At 36.3% G+C, this 16,247-nt stretch overlaps 1 protein-coding gene across 1 annotated transcript in view; it reads left to right on the forward strand.

Moving 5' to 3' along the window:
• The first annotated feature begins 425 nt into the window (after nucleotides 1–425).
• Nucleotides 426–16,247, forward strand: part of LOC5568493 (protein sax-3) — a 566,012-nt gene continuing 550,190 nt past the window's right edge. Inside the window, exons 1-2 of the mRNA XM_021846078.1 lie at nucleotides 426–1,006; nucleotides 11,071–11,797. Of these exons, the coding sequence (XP_021701770.1) occupies nucleotides 11,656–11,797 (142 nt within the window). The 5' untranslated portion in view covers nucleotides 426–1,006; nucleotides 11,071–11,655. The remainder of the gene's footprint in view (nucleotides 1,007–11,070; nucleotides 11,798–16,247) is intronic.

Below are 16,247 nucleotides of genomic sequence, written 5' to 3' on the forward strand. Positions count from 1 at the left end.
TTCTCTCGTTGGCAATACTCGCGCTCTCCAGCTTCGCCGGTTCCATCACCTGGACGCGCAGACAGAGCCTTCCGCTTTACAATAACGGTTCTAGTATTGGTGCCATTTCCCGAGAAACCCGAACGAGGGGTCCACCGAACAGAATCCTCGGTCGCCCACTGCGCAGAATCGTCCTTTCGGGGCCCGATGTGTCCTGTTGGCCCGGTGAACAGGATAAACATCTTGAAACCCAAACAACCAGCGCGTCAACAGCAGGAAGTGTGTTGAATCCTTCTGCAAGGGAACCAAAATACCGTCAGATGAATTTTTGTGTCGGCACGAAAGGACCAAACGAGCCAACAGCTGGGGATTGACTTCGTCGGTTCGTCCTCGTCGTCGTCCTGTTCGTCGGATACGGTTCGCCTTTTGGAGCAATTCCCCCCGGGTCCGGTGTCTCGTGAAGCTAGTGCCAGTTTGGCAGTCGAGCCGAGTGATTCGTTCCGCGGGAAGCTCCTTTCGCGTTTGGTTCGGTCTCCGGTTTTGGATTTGAAGCAGTGCTGTATTGTGCACACCAGAAACGGCTTTCGGTCGATTCCTTGCAAGGAGGAGGTGGGGGAGCGAATGATTAATTGGCGTTGCCTACCTGGACAGGTGGTTCGCTGATATGGGCCCTTGACTATCTGCCGGCAGTACGACAAGCCGGGTCAAGTGATAGTGTGCGCACAGGTGTTCGACACCCGTTCTTTGGCCCGAAAGATTCTAGAGTGTGTTCTAGGGAATCGATCTTCGTGAGTGAGTGAAGTTCACGCAGCTGCTCGGCATGGGCGGGAATCTTAAAGCTGCGGAGTTAAAGTGAGCGTGAAACCATATTGTTGGGTTTGGCGAAGAAGAAAAAGTTGGAATACAGAGAAGCACCAACATTGACGAGGGTGGTGTTGAAGCGAAAGGAAAATCATTAACCCTAAGAGTGTGTCACCCTCTCGGGGAGTGGAAAATCAGCAGCGAGACGAAGGGTGAACAGAATCAAGTGGGTGAAACCGTGTGTTCGCGTTGACGGATTGCGATTGTTGTTGGCTGCCGCAGAGTTTTATTAGCCTGATTAAAAAGTGGAGGGTCAGGGTTATTTTTGGATTCGGGTGGTATCAAGGAAAATGGAATTGGAAGAACTCCGTCTAGGTAAACCTGTGTTACCATACTAGAGCGAATGTTATGTGATCTCAGTATCGGATTGTGGATTTTCCGGATAAATTTGAGCTCTAAAATGGATTTTGGTGGTATCAAAATGCTTCCTTCAATATATGGATTTGTATCCTCCTTCCTTTCAATAACAGCAAAATCTATTTTTTATTAATTTAGATAACAATGCTTGAAATCCCCTGGAAACAAGAATAGAATATATATAATGCAATGTGTGTAATGTGTATAGAAAAAGTAGATTTATTTCCTGGTTGACTGGAGTATCTTTTCGACTGGGAAATTCCTCGAATTTCTAGGTATGATATCGTTAGCTCCGGTGCTATGGCTAGTGGTCAAGTTGTGAAATTATCGTGTTTCTTAAAATGTTTTTCCACGATCTTGGAATCGTTCTTGGAGAAGTATAAATGTATCCTTAAAAAACTCGAAGCAAGCATCGTTCAAAATTCCTGGACATTTCACTTAATTAACGCGATGTATAGAAACCTATAAGACCCATAATTTGCTGCAATTTTGCATCGAAGTGATTTTTTCCCTTGCTTAATTTAAAACAGTTCAACCGAGAAGAAACTTTCATTCCATGGTGAATGATGGAGAGGTCCAAGTAGTAGTTTACTCTCTTAAAAAGTTACAGAAAATATGGTTCTTCTGGACCAAAACATCTGTGTTATTTTTACACATGCTGAAAATCGATTTTGTGCTAAGTTATGTTATACTTTGCATTCATGTTACATCATATTGAGATGCTTCATATTGCGAGGCAGTTCCATGTGTCGTTTATATGGCGTAAAAGCAAAATAAATCAAAAAAGGAGCAGATTTTAAGAAATTGTAGAAATTACACACATGATGTGATGGCCGATTTTGACAGTCATCAATTCAACTTTATGTTAACCTATCTGTTCGTTTACCCAAACTAGAAGTATATATTGGAAGGATCGATAAAAATAAATTTTCTCATTAGACCTTCGATATAGAGTATACTTTTTCTAAACGTTTGTTCTGTGTTTTAGGGATATACACGCAAGGATTATATCATAGGTTCTTGCTTGAAAACGATGTTCCCATGTTCTTTTTCAGTCTTATTTCTTGTTGATTTCAAATATTTTGTCATCAAATATCTTTTATATATGCTCATTGCATGCTTAACTTTTAAAGAACAAATAACTTAAAATTACTTTTTTTCTGCTTTTAAGAGGAATATGGTGAAGAAATTTTAGTTTCCAACTGGTAGCTTAAAAGGCAAATAGTTAAGATTTTCAACTTGTAAAACCATTTTCCTTGATCCGTACAGGGATCTCTGGGGTAACTTTGAGCACCCTATTCTATGCATTTAATGGCTTTGGTAAGAACATCAAAGAAATATTTTATGGCCATCCAGTAACTAACCCAAACGTATTTTTGAAGCACACCATTTCCATTATTCTAATATTAGTTCTGAAACACAGCAAAAAATAAATTGTAATTTCACACTATTTAAGATGCACATAATTCTCGTCGCAAATATGATGTGCAATTATTACATCTTCCAAAAGTACAAAAAAATAGCTGGAGGCAGCTAAAATTGGTCTAAGAATCGATAGAATCGGTTTGAATAATGAACAAAAGAAGTGTTAAAAATAATTAAACGAGAATTGAAATCCAACGAGTAAGAACCATGATCATAACCTCTCGGTCGTCACACTAGAAGATGGATTAATACATTTGAAACAAGTTGTGTGTTTTAAGTCGAGAGGAGTTTGTTGGTAATTACATCGATGCCGCCCATTTACATTTGAAGCAGAATATTGCCGTAAATTGAATGTGAGCAAATGAAATAACGTTAAAATATTGGTACACAGCTGAAATTTACGTCGGCCGATGTTACCTGTTTTTTCAGTGTTTGTTATGTCACGGTTACTGTTTATTTATTTTATTCACTCTACCTCAAACGCTGGAAGTATTCACGTCTTTTTTTCAAAAAAAAAAAAAAATAATAATAATAATAATAATAATTACTAAAAATATACTAGAGCAATTCATATACTTTCTCTAAAATGTGTCTATAGTATTCCTCGCATTTGAATCAACTCGGATTTGACCTCATGATTATATAGAAGTTTTTTCAATTGCTTTTGGAAGACAGGTGCATTTTATTTGCAATTCAGAAGTAGACTAACTTAAGACTCGATACTTCGATTCCAATCTCTTTTTAAGACGTATAATCCAAGTAACATTCTAACAGGCCTCTGGTTTGAATCACTTTTACTTCAGTTTCATAGCAGTAGCGTGATGATCGATATACTCTGGGTTGGTTTTCAACAATGTTTGATGGCTAGTGTAGTGTGCTATAGTGTAGTGTGCTATTCCTATACCTAAAAAACAATGCGCTCTCGGGCTAGGCATTGGATATATATAGAAAGCGTTGTGTTTGGATGGGCATCTAATTCTTCCGAAAGAGGTGCACTTTGCGAAAGAGGACCACGTGATTATTGAGCTGAAATCGAATTCAGGTTAACTTCTGCGTTCATGAGTCCTCTCATGGCGTAGTGGTTAACGCGCCCCAACTAGAGATCGGGGAGTCGTGAGTTCGATTCTCACTGAGAAGACGTGTAACTTTTTCGCAAATCTTCACATCAATTTGTCCATCTAATCTAATTGCAAATTATATGTAATGTTTAGCTTTTCGGTAGTTGTTAAACTTCCACTCGGCTGGTTGGCCGTAAACCACGATTCATAATTAAAAACAAGTAATGTTTGATGGTTTCCATTAATTCTGGATTACCCCATCCTTCCACCCTTCCCGCATGAACTGGCGTAGACACATAGGTATAGGGCAAAATGGTACGAAATGCCACTTTAAGGATTTGAGTCGTTTTCTCTTAATGAGATCCACATTTTAACATTTAACAAGAAAAATTCAGCATAACAAAATATTTAATCGATTTGCTGATTGCATCAATAACGACTGTCTCAGCTCAGCTTCATGAGCAAAATTGAAAAAAAAAAAATATTTCACTTCTGTTAACTATTGACTTTCTTTTTCTTTTGGAACACTTACTCGATGTATACCGTTTTGATTCATATTACGGACACTTAAGGCCTCAGTGAAGTATAACTGATCAGAAAGCATATAAAATAAATCATTTTGTATGATTCCTCCATGTTATTGAGCCTCCAAAGCGCTTAACTTTTGAATGATGGGTGAAGATTTTGATTCCGCAACATGAATAATTTTAAATAAATTAATATGAGTGGACTTTTCATGATTCTTATTCCGGACGCTTCCTTACTTTTGCCTCATATTCCGGACACTTCGACTCGAATTCCAGACAGCTCGTGAAAATCATAAATAGAAAAGTCAAATCATTAATTGAAATCGGTAAACCACTAAACAGACGTATCAGGAAGCTGGGCATTATAAATTTGCATAGATTTTTCTGGAAAAAGGCTTATTAAAACGAGCCTCGAAAGTAAGAACATTTGAACGGCAAAAATTGAAACATTTCGTGTGAAAGGTTTCCCATACAAAGTTGAGTGTCCGGAATTTAAAGCTGTCCGTAATATGAATCAAAACGGTATTCGCGGCGGGTTAAAACAAGACTAACTCGACTACGCGAAGAGATCGCGTATGTATAGCACTGCGCCACGTGTTCTAGAAGTACGCGGAATAGGTGCGATGCAAGTAGCTTGGTTACTTACTCGTGGTAATGGATCTCAAGAGTAGTCACTCGGTCACTGACGGAGTTCATTCACGACCACAGAGACGCCGGCAGGGTGGGTCGTGCTGAGGGCTGCACTCGGGTGAGTGCCACGAGTCGGGATCGAAAGTTCCGTACGGAACATTTACAATCTTTGCTATTGTTATCCAAGACTCTCTTGATTTTAACTTGAACATTTTCAACTTTTGACTTGAATGAGAAAAAATCATTCTATATAAGATTTCTTCATTTATTTTGTTTGTGTACAACGTTTCAAGTGTTTTATACAGACGATTTATTTTACACAACATTTATAAAGAGATGTGGCTATGGTAAAACTCGAGTAATATTATATGTTTTGGAGTTTCCGGATATTTTATTTTCATAACACTAAACTTTTCTATGTTCCTGCTCATTTTGTACCAAGGATCCCGTCAAGAGATCTGATCCGACCCCTCTGAAGCTCAAATCCGGCACTGGTTGAATTTACATTTGGTCGAAAAGAATTTAATTGATGTAAGAATCATATGACATTTGGTCGGGAGTAATAGTCATTTTAGGTGATTGGGTGATTGGGTCATAGAAGCAAAGGATAGCATATATGGTACGTAATATTACTTCATATGCATATGCTAGAACAACATGATATATATTGTCAGATTTTGAGTTGTTCGGTGATCCAATCCGCATGGTTACGCTTGATAAGGATGAATATATTGTGAGTAAAATTATGAAAAAAATCTGTGTGCTCTGGTGTAATTCGAACCCATGAATCTTGTATGCTAGACGAGTGCTTTACCAACTAAGCTAAGTGGCATACATAAACATAATTCTCTTGATTGATTGTTTAAATCAATCAATCGAATTCTGCTACACCGTCATCAAAGCTACATGGTTGCCCAAGGCATGAATTTAGCGGGAAGTCATCATAAACAGATTCATCATTGGCGGAACTACGATGTACAGGCAGAACTCTTAACGTATTTCGTCAAAAGCGTTCTCTGAAACACATGGCCATCAAAATGAGTCCATATATTCTTCGTAAAAAAGTGAATTAGGTACATGCATACAATTCGAGGTAACCAAGTTGTTCTCTGTCTAACCGTATTAAGTCTTGTTCTGGGATTCCATATTTTTTCCAACGGTCTACGCTTTAAAACTTTATTATGGATAAAAGTTCCAAGCACTCAACATTAAATAAAATACAATAAGTTATATAACTATTTTTCTTTTGCCTGGGGATACGTACCGTGTAAAAAAAGTGTTCTGTTCAAAATTCCAAAAGAACTGTATCCACGAAATGTTCTAAAGCCATTCGACCAAATGTTATTCGATCAAACGTCATTTAATCAAATGTCTTTCGAACAAATATCCTAAAGCACCAAAAACAATAAAAATCAATGGAGAAAATTTTTTATTCACTTTTTCTTAAACGGTTTTACTAAATAACTAGAAATGTTTCTACTCTTTAAAATATTATTTTTTCACTTAAAAATTGGCAAAATGGGGTTAAAGTAATTAGTTGACCATTACTACCAAAATATTTCCTTACATCATTTCGGTTTTAGGACATTTGATCCAATGATATTTGGTCGAATGGCTTTGGTATATCTAGGCATATAATATTTGGTCGAACCAAAAGTTCGATTGAAAAATAATTTTGTAATGTTTGATTGGAACATCTTTAAGTATAATATAAAACCTGGATTTTTTTCACAATGAGTGCACATCTTAAGAATTCAATAACGAATCTTTCTGATTGATTGCCTACACTTTACAACGTAGTTTGAATGTTTGTTACTGCCTATATATAATCAATTATTCTGGTCAATTCTTGTCAGCCACTTTGATTTATTTTTTGAATAAGACTCTAGTTCAACGTTCGGAGTATAATATATATATATTGAATTAATTATACTTCCAGAATATCATCTTTTTTGACAAAAAGATTCTCAGATACATTCGTTGCCTAATTTATGAAGTATCATGCTTTTTTATTCTTTTCAAATGCCATCGTTCTTTATACATTACTGCTGATGTTTATTCAATGACAGCTTTCAGTGTGTTTGCTTAAAAGATTTTCTCAGTTTTAGGACTCAGACGAAATGTGAAGCCCAAAGACCGTGTCACCTCGAATTGTTTGCATAAAATGCACTTTTATACTTTAAATATAAAGGCCAATTTTGATGGTCAAAGCATTTAGAAAACGCTGATGGCATCAAAGTATCGCCTATAGGATACATTTTCTTACTCATGATGAATTTTCGACTAAATGTCCTTTTGACGAAATGTCCATTCAACCAAATGTACTTTCGACAAAACGTCATTCGACGAAACGTCGTTTGACAAAGCGTCATTTAATGAAACATCATTCGAACAAATGTCATTCGATCAAATGTCATAGATTCCGTCATTTCGTCAAGAGAGAGTTAACGTACATTGATTGTGGCATGTACAATGGGCCATTTTCAAGATTTTGTAGCTTGATAGGCACTTTGGGGAAATTTTGTTAGCAAATGAGATTTATGTGCAGTTTTATCGGATTTTGCTACAATAATGCCTTATAGTTAAGATAAAATAAAAATGCCATCCGATATTTATCTTCGTTAAATAAATACACAGCGTATAAGCATTGATTGCACTGCGAAACACGTTTTTGCCTCAAGTACCAAAATACCGCTATTTTCTAAATTAAGAATTGCTGAATCCATTGCCGTTTTCAAAAATATCATAGCACGTCTAGTTTTTAAGATATTGACTGCTTAAAATGCTTAATATGACTATTTCAACCAACTTGCATGCAAGTTTGCCAACTTGTATAGCAATTAATTTGCTTAAATTGCCACAGAATTCAAACTTCATGTGAATAACAATTAATATCAACAAAGTTTATAATACTTTCGATGCTCAAAAATATTTTTGTGATGGTTTCGAAAACTATTGTCTTTTGCCATATAAGAGAAACGAAAAATTTTATATGGAGACTGCAAGCATGTAAGAAAAACTATCTTAATTTAAATTGAATTGTGCAATTTCAAACAAATTAGATCTGAAATGAATGTTAAAGGCATATATTGCATGCTTGGTGGATTGGATCATAAAATAGTTTGATAAATCATACTTTATATTTTGTATAAACATCCATGAAAACACTTTTCTATGCATCTTTGGTGAACTGTAGCTAAAAATTGTGTCGTGCTGGAACATTTCTGAAAGTGAGTTTGAGCATTTTATAATTTTCATCTTTATGCAATGTCTTGCCTTCTATTTAAATTAAGCTGTTTTCAATGCATTACAGTTCAAATTAGAATATGTTCAAATTAGAAAATTGTGCTTTATTTAGCAAACTCGGATCAAATGCTAAACTCTAGTTTAAAAATTGAAATTTTGTGTAATATATTTGAGAGATATACAATGAAGCAACTCATTGCTCATTTCGTACGAGAAACCAGAACAAACTATGGTATTTCCCCAACTCCTAGTCCATATTCTTCTTCTTTCTGGCATTACGTCCCCACTGGGACAGAGCCTGCTTCTCAGCTCAGTGTTCTTATGAGCACTTCCACAGTTATTAACTGAGAGCTTACTGTGCCAATGACCATTTTTGCATGCGTATATCGTGTGGAAGGTACGAAGATACTCTATGCCCTGGGAAGTCGAGAAAATTTCCAACCCGAAAAGATCCTCGACCGGTGGTATTCGAACCCACGACCCTCAGCTTGGTATTGCTGAATAGCTGCGCGTTTACCGCTGCGGCTATCTGGGCCCCTAACTTCTAGTCCATATTAACCTAATAATTTTATGCTTTCGGAGTAATGGCGTTCGGTGTAATGACCCACCTTGAGTAACGACGCTCGATGTAATGGCATTCGGAGTAATGTCATGGAGTCGAAAAGCACTTATTAGTATCTGTATTAATTTTCAGATTTCCCTACAGAGCTGGTCGAGATTATTCGAAAATAAGTGCTCCTTCCCTATAATTTTTTTTCTGAAATTCTATCGGCTCCATCTGTCTCTGAGCAGCTAAAAAGACTTTTGTTTCTACTTCTCCGACGTTTCGGCGTATAATTCGTCTTCTCCAGGGGTATGAAGCCAGCTTTTTATGTATTGGTGCCTTGTCACACAACAAAACGCAGCGGAAAAGTAGGAGTAGCAGAAGTAAAAGTCGTTTTATCTGCCTAAAAACTGAATGAGTCGTTTAATCCTCAGAAAGAGATTAGTCACATTCGAAAGCATTCATCAGAATATATATAATATATAATTTTTGAACTAAATCTTGTTTAAACTTATTGTAATGATTCCGGTACAGGTATTTTTGATATTGAGAATCTCATGTCACTTTTTTCCACTTGTCAATGTAGATATAGTTTTAAAAATGCTGTAATATTGTTTTATTCATAACGTCGAATGAAAGCTCAAGGCTTGGCAATATTGTTTTTATTTTATTTTTTCAATAAAAGGTTACATAATGTATCTATAATTCGTTCTCTTTTTATTGACTTTTTTGCCACAAGCCATACAAGCTTGAACTATACCAACATATTATAAGATTTGATATGTTTACGATTTGTATGTACAATTTCTTTTGACAATTAAAAACAATACGTAGGAAGGTAAGACTCTTTTGTCTTAAATCTTTTGACTTCTCTTTTGTTTTTGCTATTTTTTTTTCTGACGATTCAATAAAAAACGAGAAGTGACGACTGACAATTTCATAATTTTTGTGTCGAACGCAGATGGGAAGCCCAAATGCAAAGGGGTGTTGGTCACATATTGGATGGTTTTGAAGTTTTGTATACTGTAAAAATCTACTGTTTCCAAGCTATCAAATGATAGTGTTAGGTGATTTTGCCGTCCAAAACATAATCAGTAGAAGAGAAGATTGGCTGGTTTTTTTATTCCAATTTAATTAGAAAGTCAATAAAAGTATGCAGTCAAGTGCTTCAAACCATAACAACGAAAATGATCAGCACGCTGAGGAACGCGAGAAAATGCTAGACATTTTAAATAATTTGTCAGAGATTTCAACATCGAATGATTCATATTCCCATTCGTAAATAAAAATGAATAAATTTCACGTTGTTTGGCTATTTACCATTTTTGTATAGTTGGCCAGAAATTGCAACAATCCCTGTGCCGAAAGAGCGTACCAAATGTCAAAATGCGCGTTAATGGATTTATAATTGCATTTTTTAGTCGATAGCAGAATCCAATATGTATATTTTTTTAAAGTAGTTTTATGTAAGGAATATCCTAGAACTCGCTTAATGTGTCAGAATTCCTTTTGACTGGTACTCACGAGTTTTACTAGGTCTACTCTGACTAAACGCATATATAAATATTTCGAGTCTTTAAGGCCCTTAACCAACAAAACATTAGCTTTCAGTCTATAGAAGTGACACTGATTTCGGTATTGAAGATTGAAATGTGAAGAAACATTATACAGAACTTTTTAAAAATCCCAAACTATGAAAATTGTCCCTTGATTCGCTCCGACTTGAAGTCTAACAATAACATTCGTTTTTGTTTCGCAATTATGGTGAGCCATTTCTAATTTTAAAAACTTTCTTCGATGAATAACTTAAGTTCTGAACCAGTTCTATCAAATTTCAATGTGAATCGAAAGGTCTTAAAAACAATGGTGATGAAATTTACGTGGATACAAAATTAAATAAGTTTATTTTTAAATTAATTGCCCTGGATAAATTAAAAAAAAATCTTGTCAGAAAGGTTTCCGTGAGCATCATTTTTTGCAAAAATTTAGAAATTTTGGTCAATGTCCAATTTTTTTTTTTCATGGATCTGCTGTGTAAAGAAATTTGTATTTTTCTTGGCAAACACAAATTTATCATTCTCATTTTTTTTTACAACAATCATCTGCATAACACTTAAAAATTCTAAATAGTTGCAATGTAACCAAATATCTTAATCTCATTTTTTTACATTATCCTTACTGCAAAATGCCACCCTTTCACAAGCACAGCTGGAATCTTTGACCAGAAAACCGTTCCCCGTCCGTCAGTCACACTCCCACCGGTTAAAATGCGTGCGCGGAAATGGTTATTAATACCCAAATGATGATTGAGTGTGGTAACTGTGAAAATTTGATTAATTGAATGTGATTTGCGGCAGTCAACCGACAACCATCACATCGAATCAGAACAAGAGCTTGAAGAAGAAGCAAAATAAAAAAAGTCATCTTGTTTCTCTTCTTACAGGCCAATCCCTAATGGGGTGGTAAATATCCCAACAAGCTTCTACTACAACAACAGCAAGGACCTACGAGACGCATTCAAAAGGCGATTCGAGGCGAGAAAAACGTGATCCTTCGAGCTGCGGCGGAGTGTGAAGAGAAGAAAATTAATGATATTACACTGTTGAATAGAGCGCGCGAGCCCAAGCCCATTTTTCTCCGGAAAAGAAAGGAAGACGATTTCCGCGCTGGTGGAAGAAAGGTGGCGGTGGTGGTTGTGAGGGGAAGTGAATGGAAATTACACAGTGATTATCATCAAGTTTTTCGGGTGCCGTCGTTTTTTCTCTTTTACTGTGGTGTTGGTGCTGAAGCTGATACTTTTACGGAATGGATGTGCGTGACGGACGTGAATTTTTTCACGAAATTCGTTGAGCTTTGTGCGAGCTAAGTAGGGAAAGAAGTGCAAAACTGTGCCGGGTATTTGTCTAACGAAACGGAACCAAAATGGATGGAATGAACTTTTTCCGTTACGTTCGTCGAGTGGCTGCGGTGTAGAAGAGGAAAAATCGATTAACGAAGACCGAGAGAAAAAAGTGTAAAGCTGATAGATATGGATAAATTTTTCGCGGCCGCCAGTGCTGGCAGGGGAGAGGGTGGTGGTGTTGTGCGAGGAATTTCGGCCGGGATATGGCCTCGATGCTGGGTGTTGTTGGGCGTGCTTCAGTTGCTGTTTATGCTGCAAAATGTTCAAGGTAAGATAATAAATTTGGAAGTTCGAAGTTTTGATCAAAATAAAAAAAATGCTCGGTTTCGATTGATATAAAAAATCATAACGTGATTTACATTAGTCTTATAACTTATCCAACAGTCCTTTTTCACAAGGTTTTTATGTGTACTTATCTGTACTTGTGTCTTAAACAGCGTTTGTTTGATATCAAATGCTGTGCGTGCACGAATTCTATCTCCACTTTGAATTTTTTAAAAACTACCTAAAGCAATAAAAAATACTTCTCAGTGCTACTAAAACAGTACTTTTTGCAATTTCTCATCGTAATAGGCTGTTTTTCATCTCGCCAATTTGTCATGAAACGGCCTACTTTCCCGCACTGAAGTGTGCAGTGCAGGAATAGTCATAACGCAACTGAAACCAGTGCTGTAATGATTCATTACGCAACGCTTTCTCATTACGCAACTGCTTTGAGTTGCGTAATGAATCATTACACAATCATTTTCAGTAACTATAAAATAGTGTTGAATGCATTCCGATACAATTTCTGATACCCTCAAGTGGTCTTCTACGAAATTGCAAAAAATGTTGTACGTAACTCGCGAATTTTCTTCCAAGAGTGAAATGGATAATGTTGATAATTGCATCGAAATGAGCAATCAGTTCGATGCTCTAGACAAATTTTCCGAACACCAAATCGAAGCAGTCTCTAGTCCAGGCTCTTTGATTCAAGTGAGGAAATAATGAGTGCCGCCTATCGTGGTCAGTTGTTCCGAATTCGGGAAATACCGGAAGCTCTTAAAGATCGCGAACTTCTTCTCAGACATCTTGAAGAGAAGAGGCACAATCTCAATTCAATACCCTGATAGCCCTACGTGTTTTTCCTCTTCTAGAAATCCATCAACGATTGATTTGGTCTTAACCGACTCTAGTCATCATTGTAGCCAATTAGTTACTCATGCTGATTTGATTCTAATCATGTCCCTGTTACGTTTCATATATCCCGCGAAGCGATTCTCAATCCTATCAGCTCCACTTTCAATTCTTTTCGAGCCGACTGGAATATATATGAAACGTATATTGACTCTGATCTTGATGTTAACATTTTTTTACAAACAAAACTTGATATTGACAATGCTCTTGAAACTTTAACAAATTCCATTGCTGGAGCCATTGGAGCATTGCAATTCCAAAATGTGAAATCCGTGACTATGGAAGATGACATTAAACTCTTGATTTGTCTTTAAAAAGTGAAGAGAAGGCAATTTTAACGCACTCGCGATCTTGCTTTGAAAAATATATGGCAGGATTTGCAGAGAGAAATTTAAAAACGATTTTCACAATTGAGAAACGAAAATAATGAAAATATTGTTTCTCAATTGAATCCTGGCTCTAAGCCCTTTTGGAAATCACCTAAAATTTTGAATGAACCTCAAAAGCCAATTCCGGCCTTGAAAGAGGGTAACAAATTGTAACTAACTAATTGCGAAAAAGCTAAAAAACTTGCAGATTAAAATCGCGTACAATTTCAATTTAGGACTAACTAGGCAAAAAGAAAATCAAGTTACTCAGGACGTCGAAAATATTCTCAATCATGGAAACGTTTTCGAAATTTTCTGGGAGACTGATTTGGAAGAGGTGAGAACTATTATTAAAAAAAAGTCAGCTTTCATTCCTGGCGATGATGGAATTTTCTACATACTCATCAACAAGCTTCCAGAAAGTAGCTTCTTGGTTGATATATTTAACAAATGTTTTCAGTTGGCATATTTTCCTGACAAATGGAAAAATGCTAAGGTTGTACCAATTTTGAAACCAGACAAGGATCCTGCAGAAGCTTCTAGCTATCGTCCAATCAGTTTGCTCTTCTCCATCAGTAAACTTAGTGAAAAGATCATTTTGAATAGAATGATGGTCCACATCAATGAAAATTCAATTTTTGCCAATGAACAGCTCGGATTCCGACATGGACATTGACCACTCATCAATTTTTACGTGTAACAAATTTGATCCGTTCCAATAAATCTGAAGGCTATTCTACTGGTCTTGCTCTTCTAGACATAGGAAAAGCATTCGACAGTGTTTGACACGAAAGTTTGATTGTAAAACTAAAAAGATAACATTTTTCAACAAACATTGTTAGAATAATCTACAATTTCCTGTTAATTATCAAAACTTCAAGTCTGAAAGACTTCCTGTATGAGTTGGGGTTCCTCAAAGCAGCATTTTGGGAGCAATTTTGAAAAGTTTTTTGTACAATGTGTTGTCTGAAAAGCATATGAGTTTTACTCATGTCTGAGTCCACTTCTTTATCATTTTTAAGTGAGAGACATCGATGACTGTCCCATGGAAGTTTCTGCCAAGTTTCCACTTACACTCTTGGGTAAGACAATCACTCATAGGGGTCTGGTTCGACGCCAAATGCACCTGGGGAAAACACATTGTGTATCTGACACAGAAATGCCAAAAACTAATCAACTTCATGCGAACTATAACCGGAACATGGTGGGTAGCCCATCCGGAAGTTCTGATCAAGCTGTATCAAACAACCATCTTGTCGGTCTTAGAATATGGTAGCTTTTGTTTTCAATCCACGGCGAAAACACATAGAGTAAGGTGGGGCAAAAGTTCGACCTTAGTGGTATAATCAAAGTTTTCAGGGAAACAATAGCGGATGGAACAAAACAAATACCATACAGTGAATCTTCTACGTATTGGTTATAATTTTTCTGAACAAACTTGTGTCAAAATTTTAACCCATTTTTAGTTGTAACAGTCTTAAAATTGATTGTCTTAAACGAACTTTTGCCCCACCGATGGGGCAAGAGTTCGAATCTAGTGTGGGCAAAAGTTTGCTGGCTAAAACACAAAATGTCGATACTTTTATGACCGGCATACTTTATACCAGCCTATTTCTTTGCCAAAAAATACACAATGAATTTTCATAAAAAAATTGCCCAAAACAGGGTTAATTGTAATATACCCAAAAATAGCATTTTTTTTCGCAAAAATGAGTGGAAATGTAAAATTATGGTGTCATATTTCGCACGATCAGACAAATTTTGCTAAATTTGGTGATAGTATGGTGATTTCGGGCAAATTGCAAATTTTCCCGTGAGTTTATACAGGGGTCGAACTTTTGCTTCGCTGATTCGAACTTTTGCCCCCCTATGGGGCATTTATGCAGAAACTAATACACCTCAAAGCATTCTTATGAAAGTCCTAGAAACGTCTTTACATAAAATATTGAAAAATATTTTATCTCCATTTGGTGCCGTGCATAGAAAGTTTGACCAAATATTACAATATCTACCTCGAAAAACAGCAAATAGCCATAACTTTTCCAAATTTCAATCGATTTTTATGATATTTGGAGTGAAAGTCTCTTACTTAAATAGCATTTCTACCACCATGACATTTATAAGTTTTGTTTTAAATTGAGCTAGAAATCTTGAAAAGAAACTCTTGCCCCACTTGAACTTTTGCCCCACTTTACTCTATGCTGAAGATTCAGCGGATGCAGTACTGCTGTCTTTGCATTGCGCTAGGCTGGTTCCGGGTCATTTGGCCGAATGCCATTTGGCCGAATGCCGTTTGGCCGAAAGAGTCATTTGGCCGAATGCCATTTAGCCAAATGCCGTTTGGCCGAAACAGAAAATATTAATGAATTACAGTTAGCATGCAATTTCAATAAGTGTCGGAGCTGAATTACAAAGACTTATTCATAATATTCATATAGAAGGTTAATCATGATTGATATGCACTCTACTGACTCTTTGATGTTAGTCTAACAAACAGACAGTGCTAAATGTACCGTCGTTGGGGGTGACAATGGGTCAAAAAGGGATATGTGCGATTTATTTTTTGAATAACTATCGCAATTTAACTCCAATTAACTTCAAATTTGGTGTGTATGTACTTTGATGGTACATTAACAACTGTTCAAAAAATTAAAGACAAATATTTATTTGCAGCGGCACCACAAGTGAATGAAAAATGACCCAATCTCACCCCATAGAGGGGGTGACATTGGGTCACTGTAATTGAAATAACTTGTTTTTGAGAATATGATTTCAAAACCATTCACAACTGAAAAATATTGACAAAAAACGATGCAAACAAGACAAAAAGATATCTAAGATGTTTCACAAGTATGAAAAATCCACTTAAAAGACAGATTATACTGAAAATTGAAGAGCTATGAGAAAAAATATGTAAACCCAACATTTATCGTCAAGTTTACATAAATTTTCTTGGTTTTCCCTCAAATTGTCTTCAGAGTCTCATCCCCATTGATATAAAGCCCATTCAGTTTCCCCAAAGATGTACTGAAACAATGATTATTTTAAACCTTCGCAAATAGTTAAATTTCGGTGCAACATTCCACGATCAATACATTTCAGGTAGAAGTTGACGTCATAATCCCAGTATTTCAGCGATCCAACTCATTTGTACTTCCGTGAGATGTTTTTATA

Source organism: Aedes aegypti, chromosome 2, assembly GCF_002204515.2.
Source record: "Aedes aegypti strain LVP_AGWG chromosome 2, AaegL5.0 Primary Assembly, whole genome shotgun sequence".
Lineage (NCBI taxonomy): Eukaryota > Metazoa > Arthropoda > Insecta > Diptera > Culicidae > Aedes > Aedes aegypti.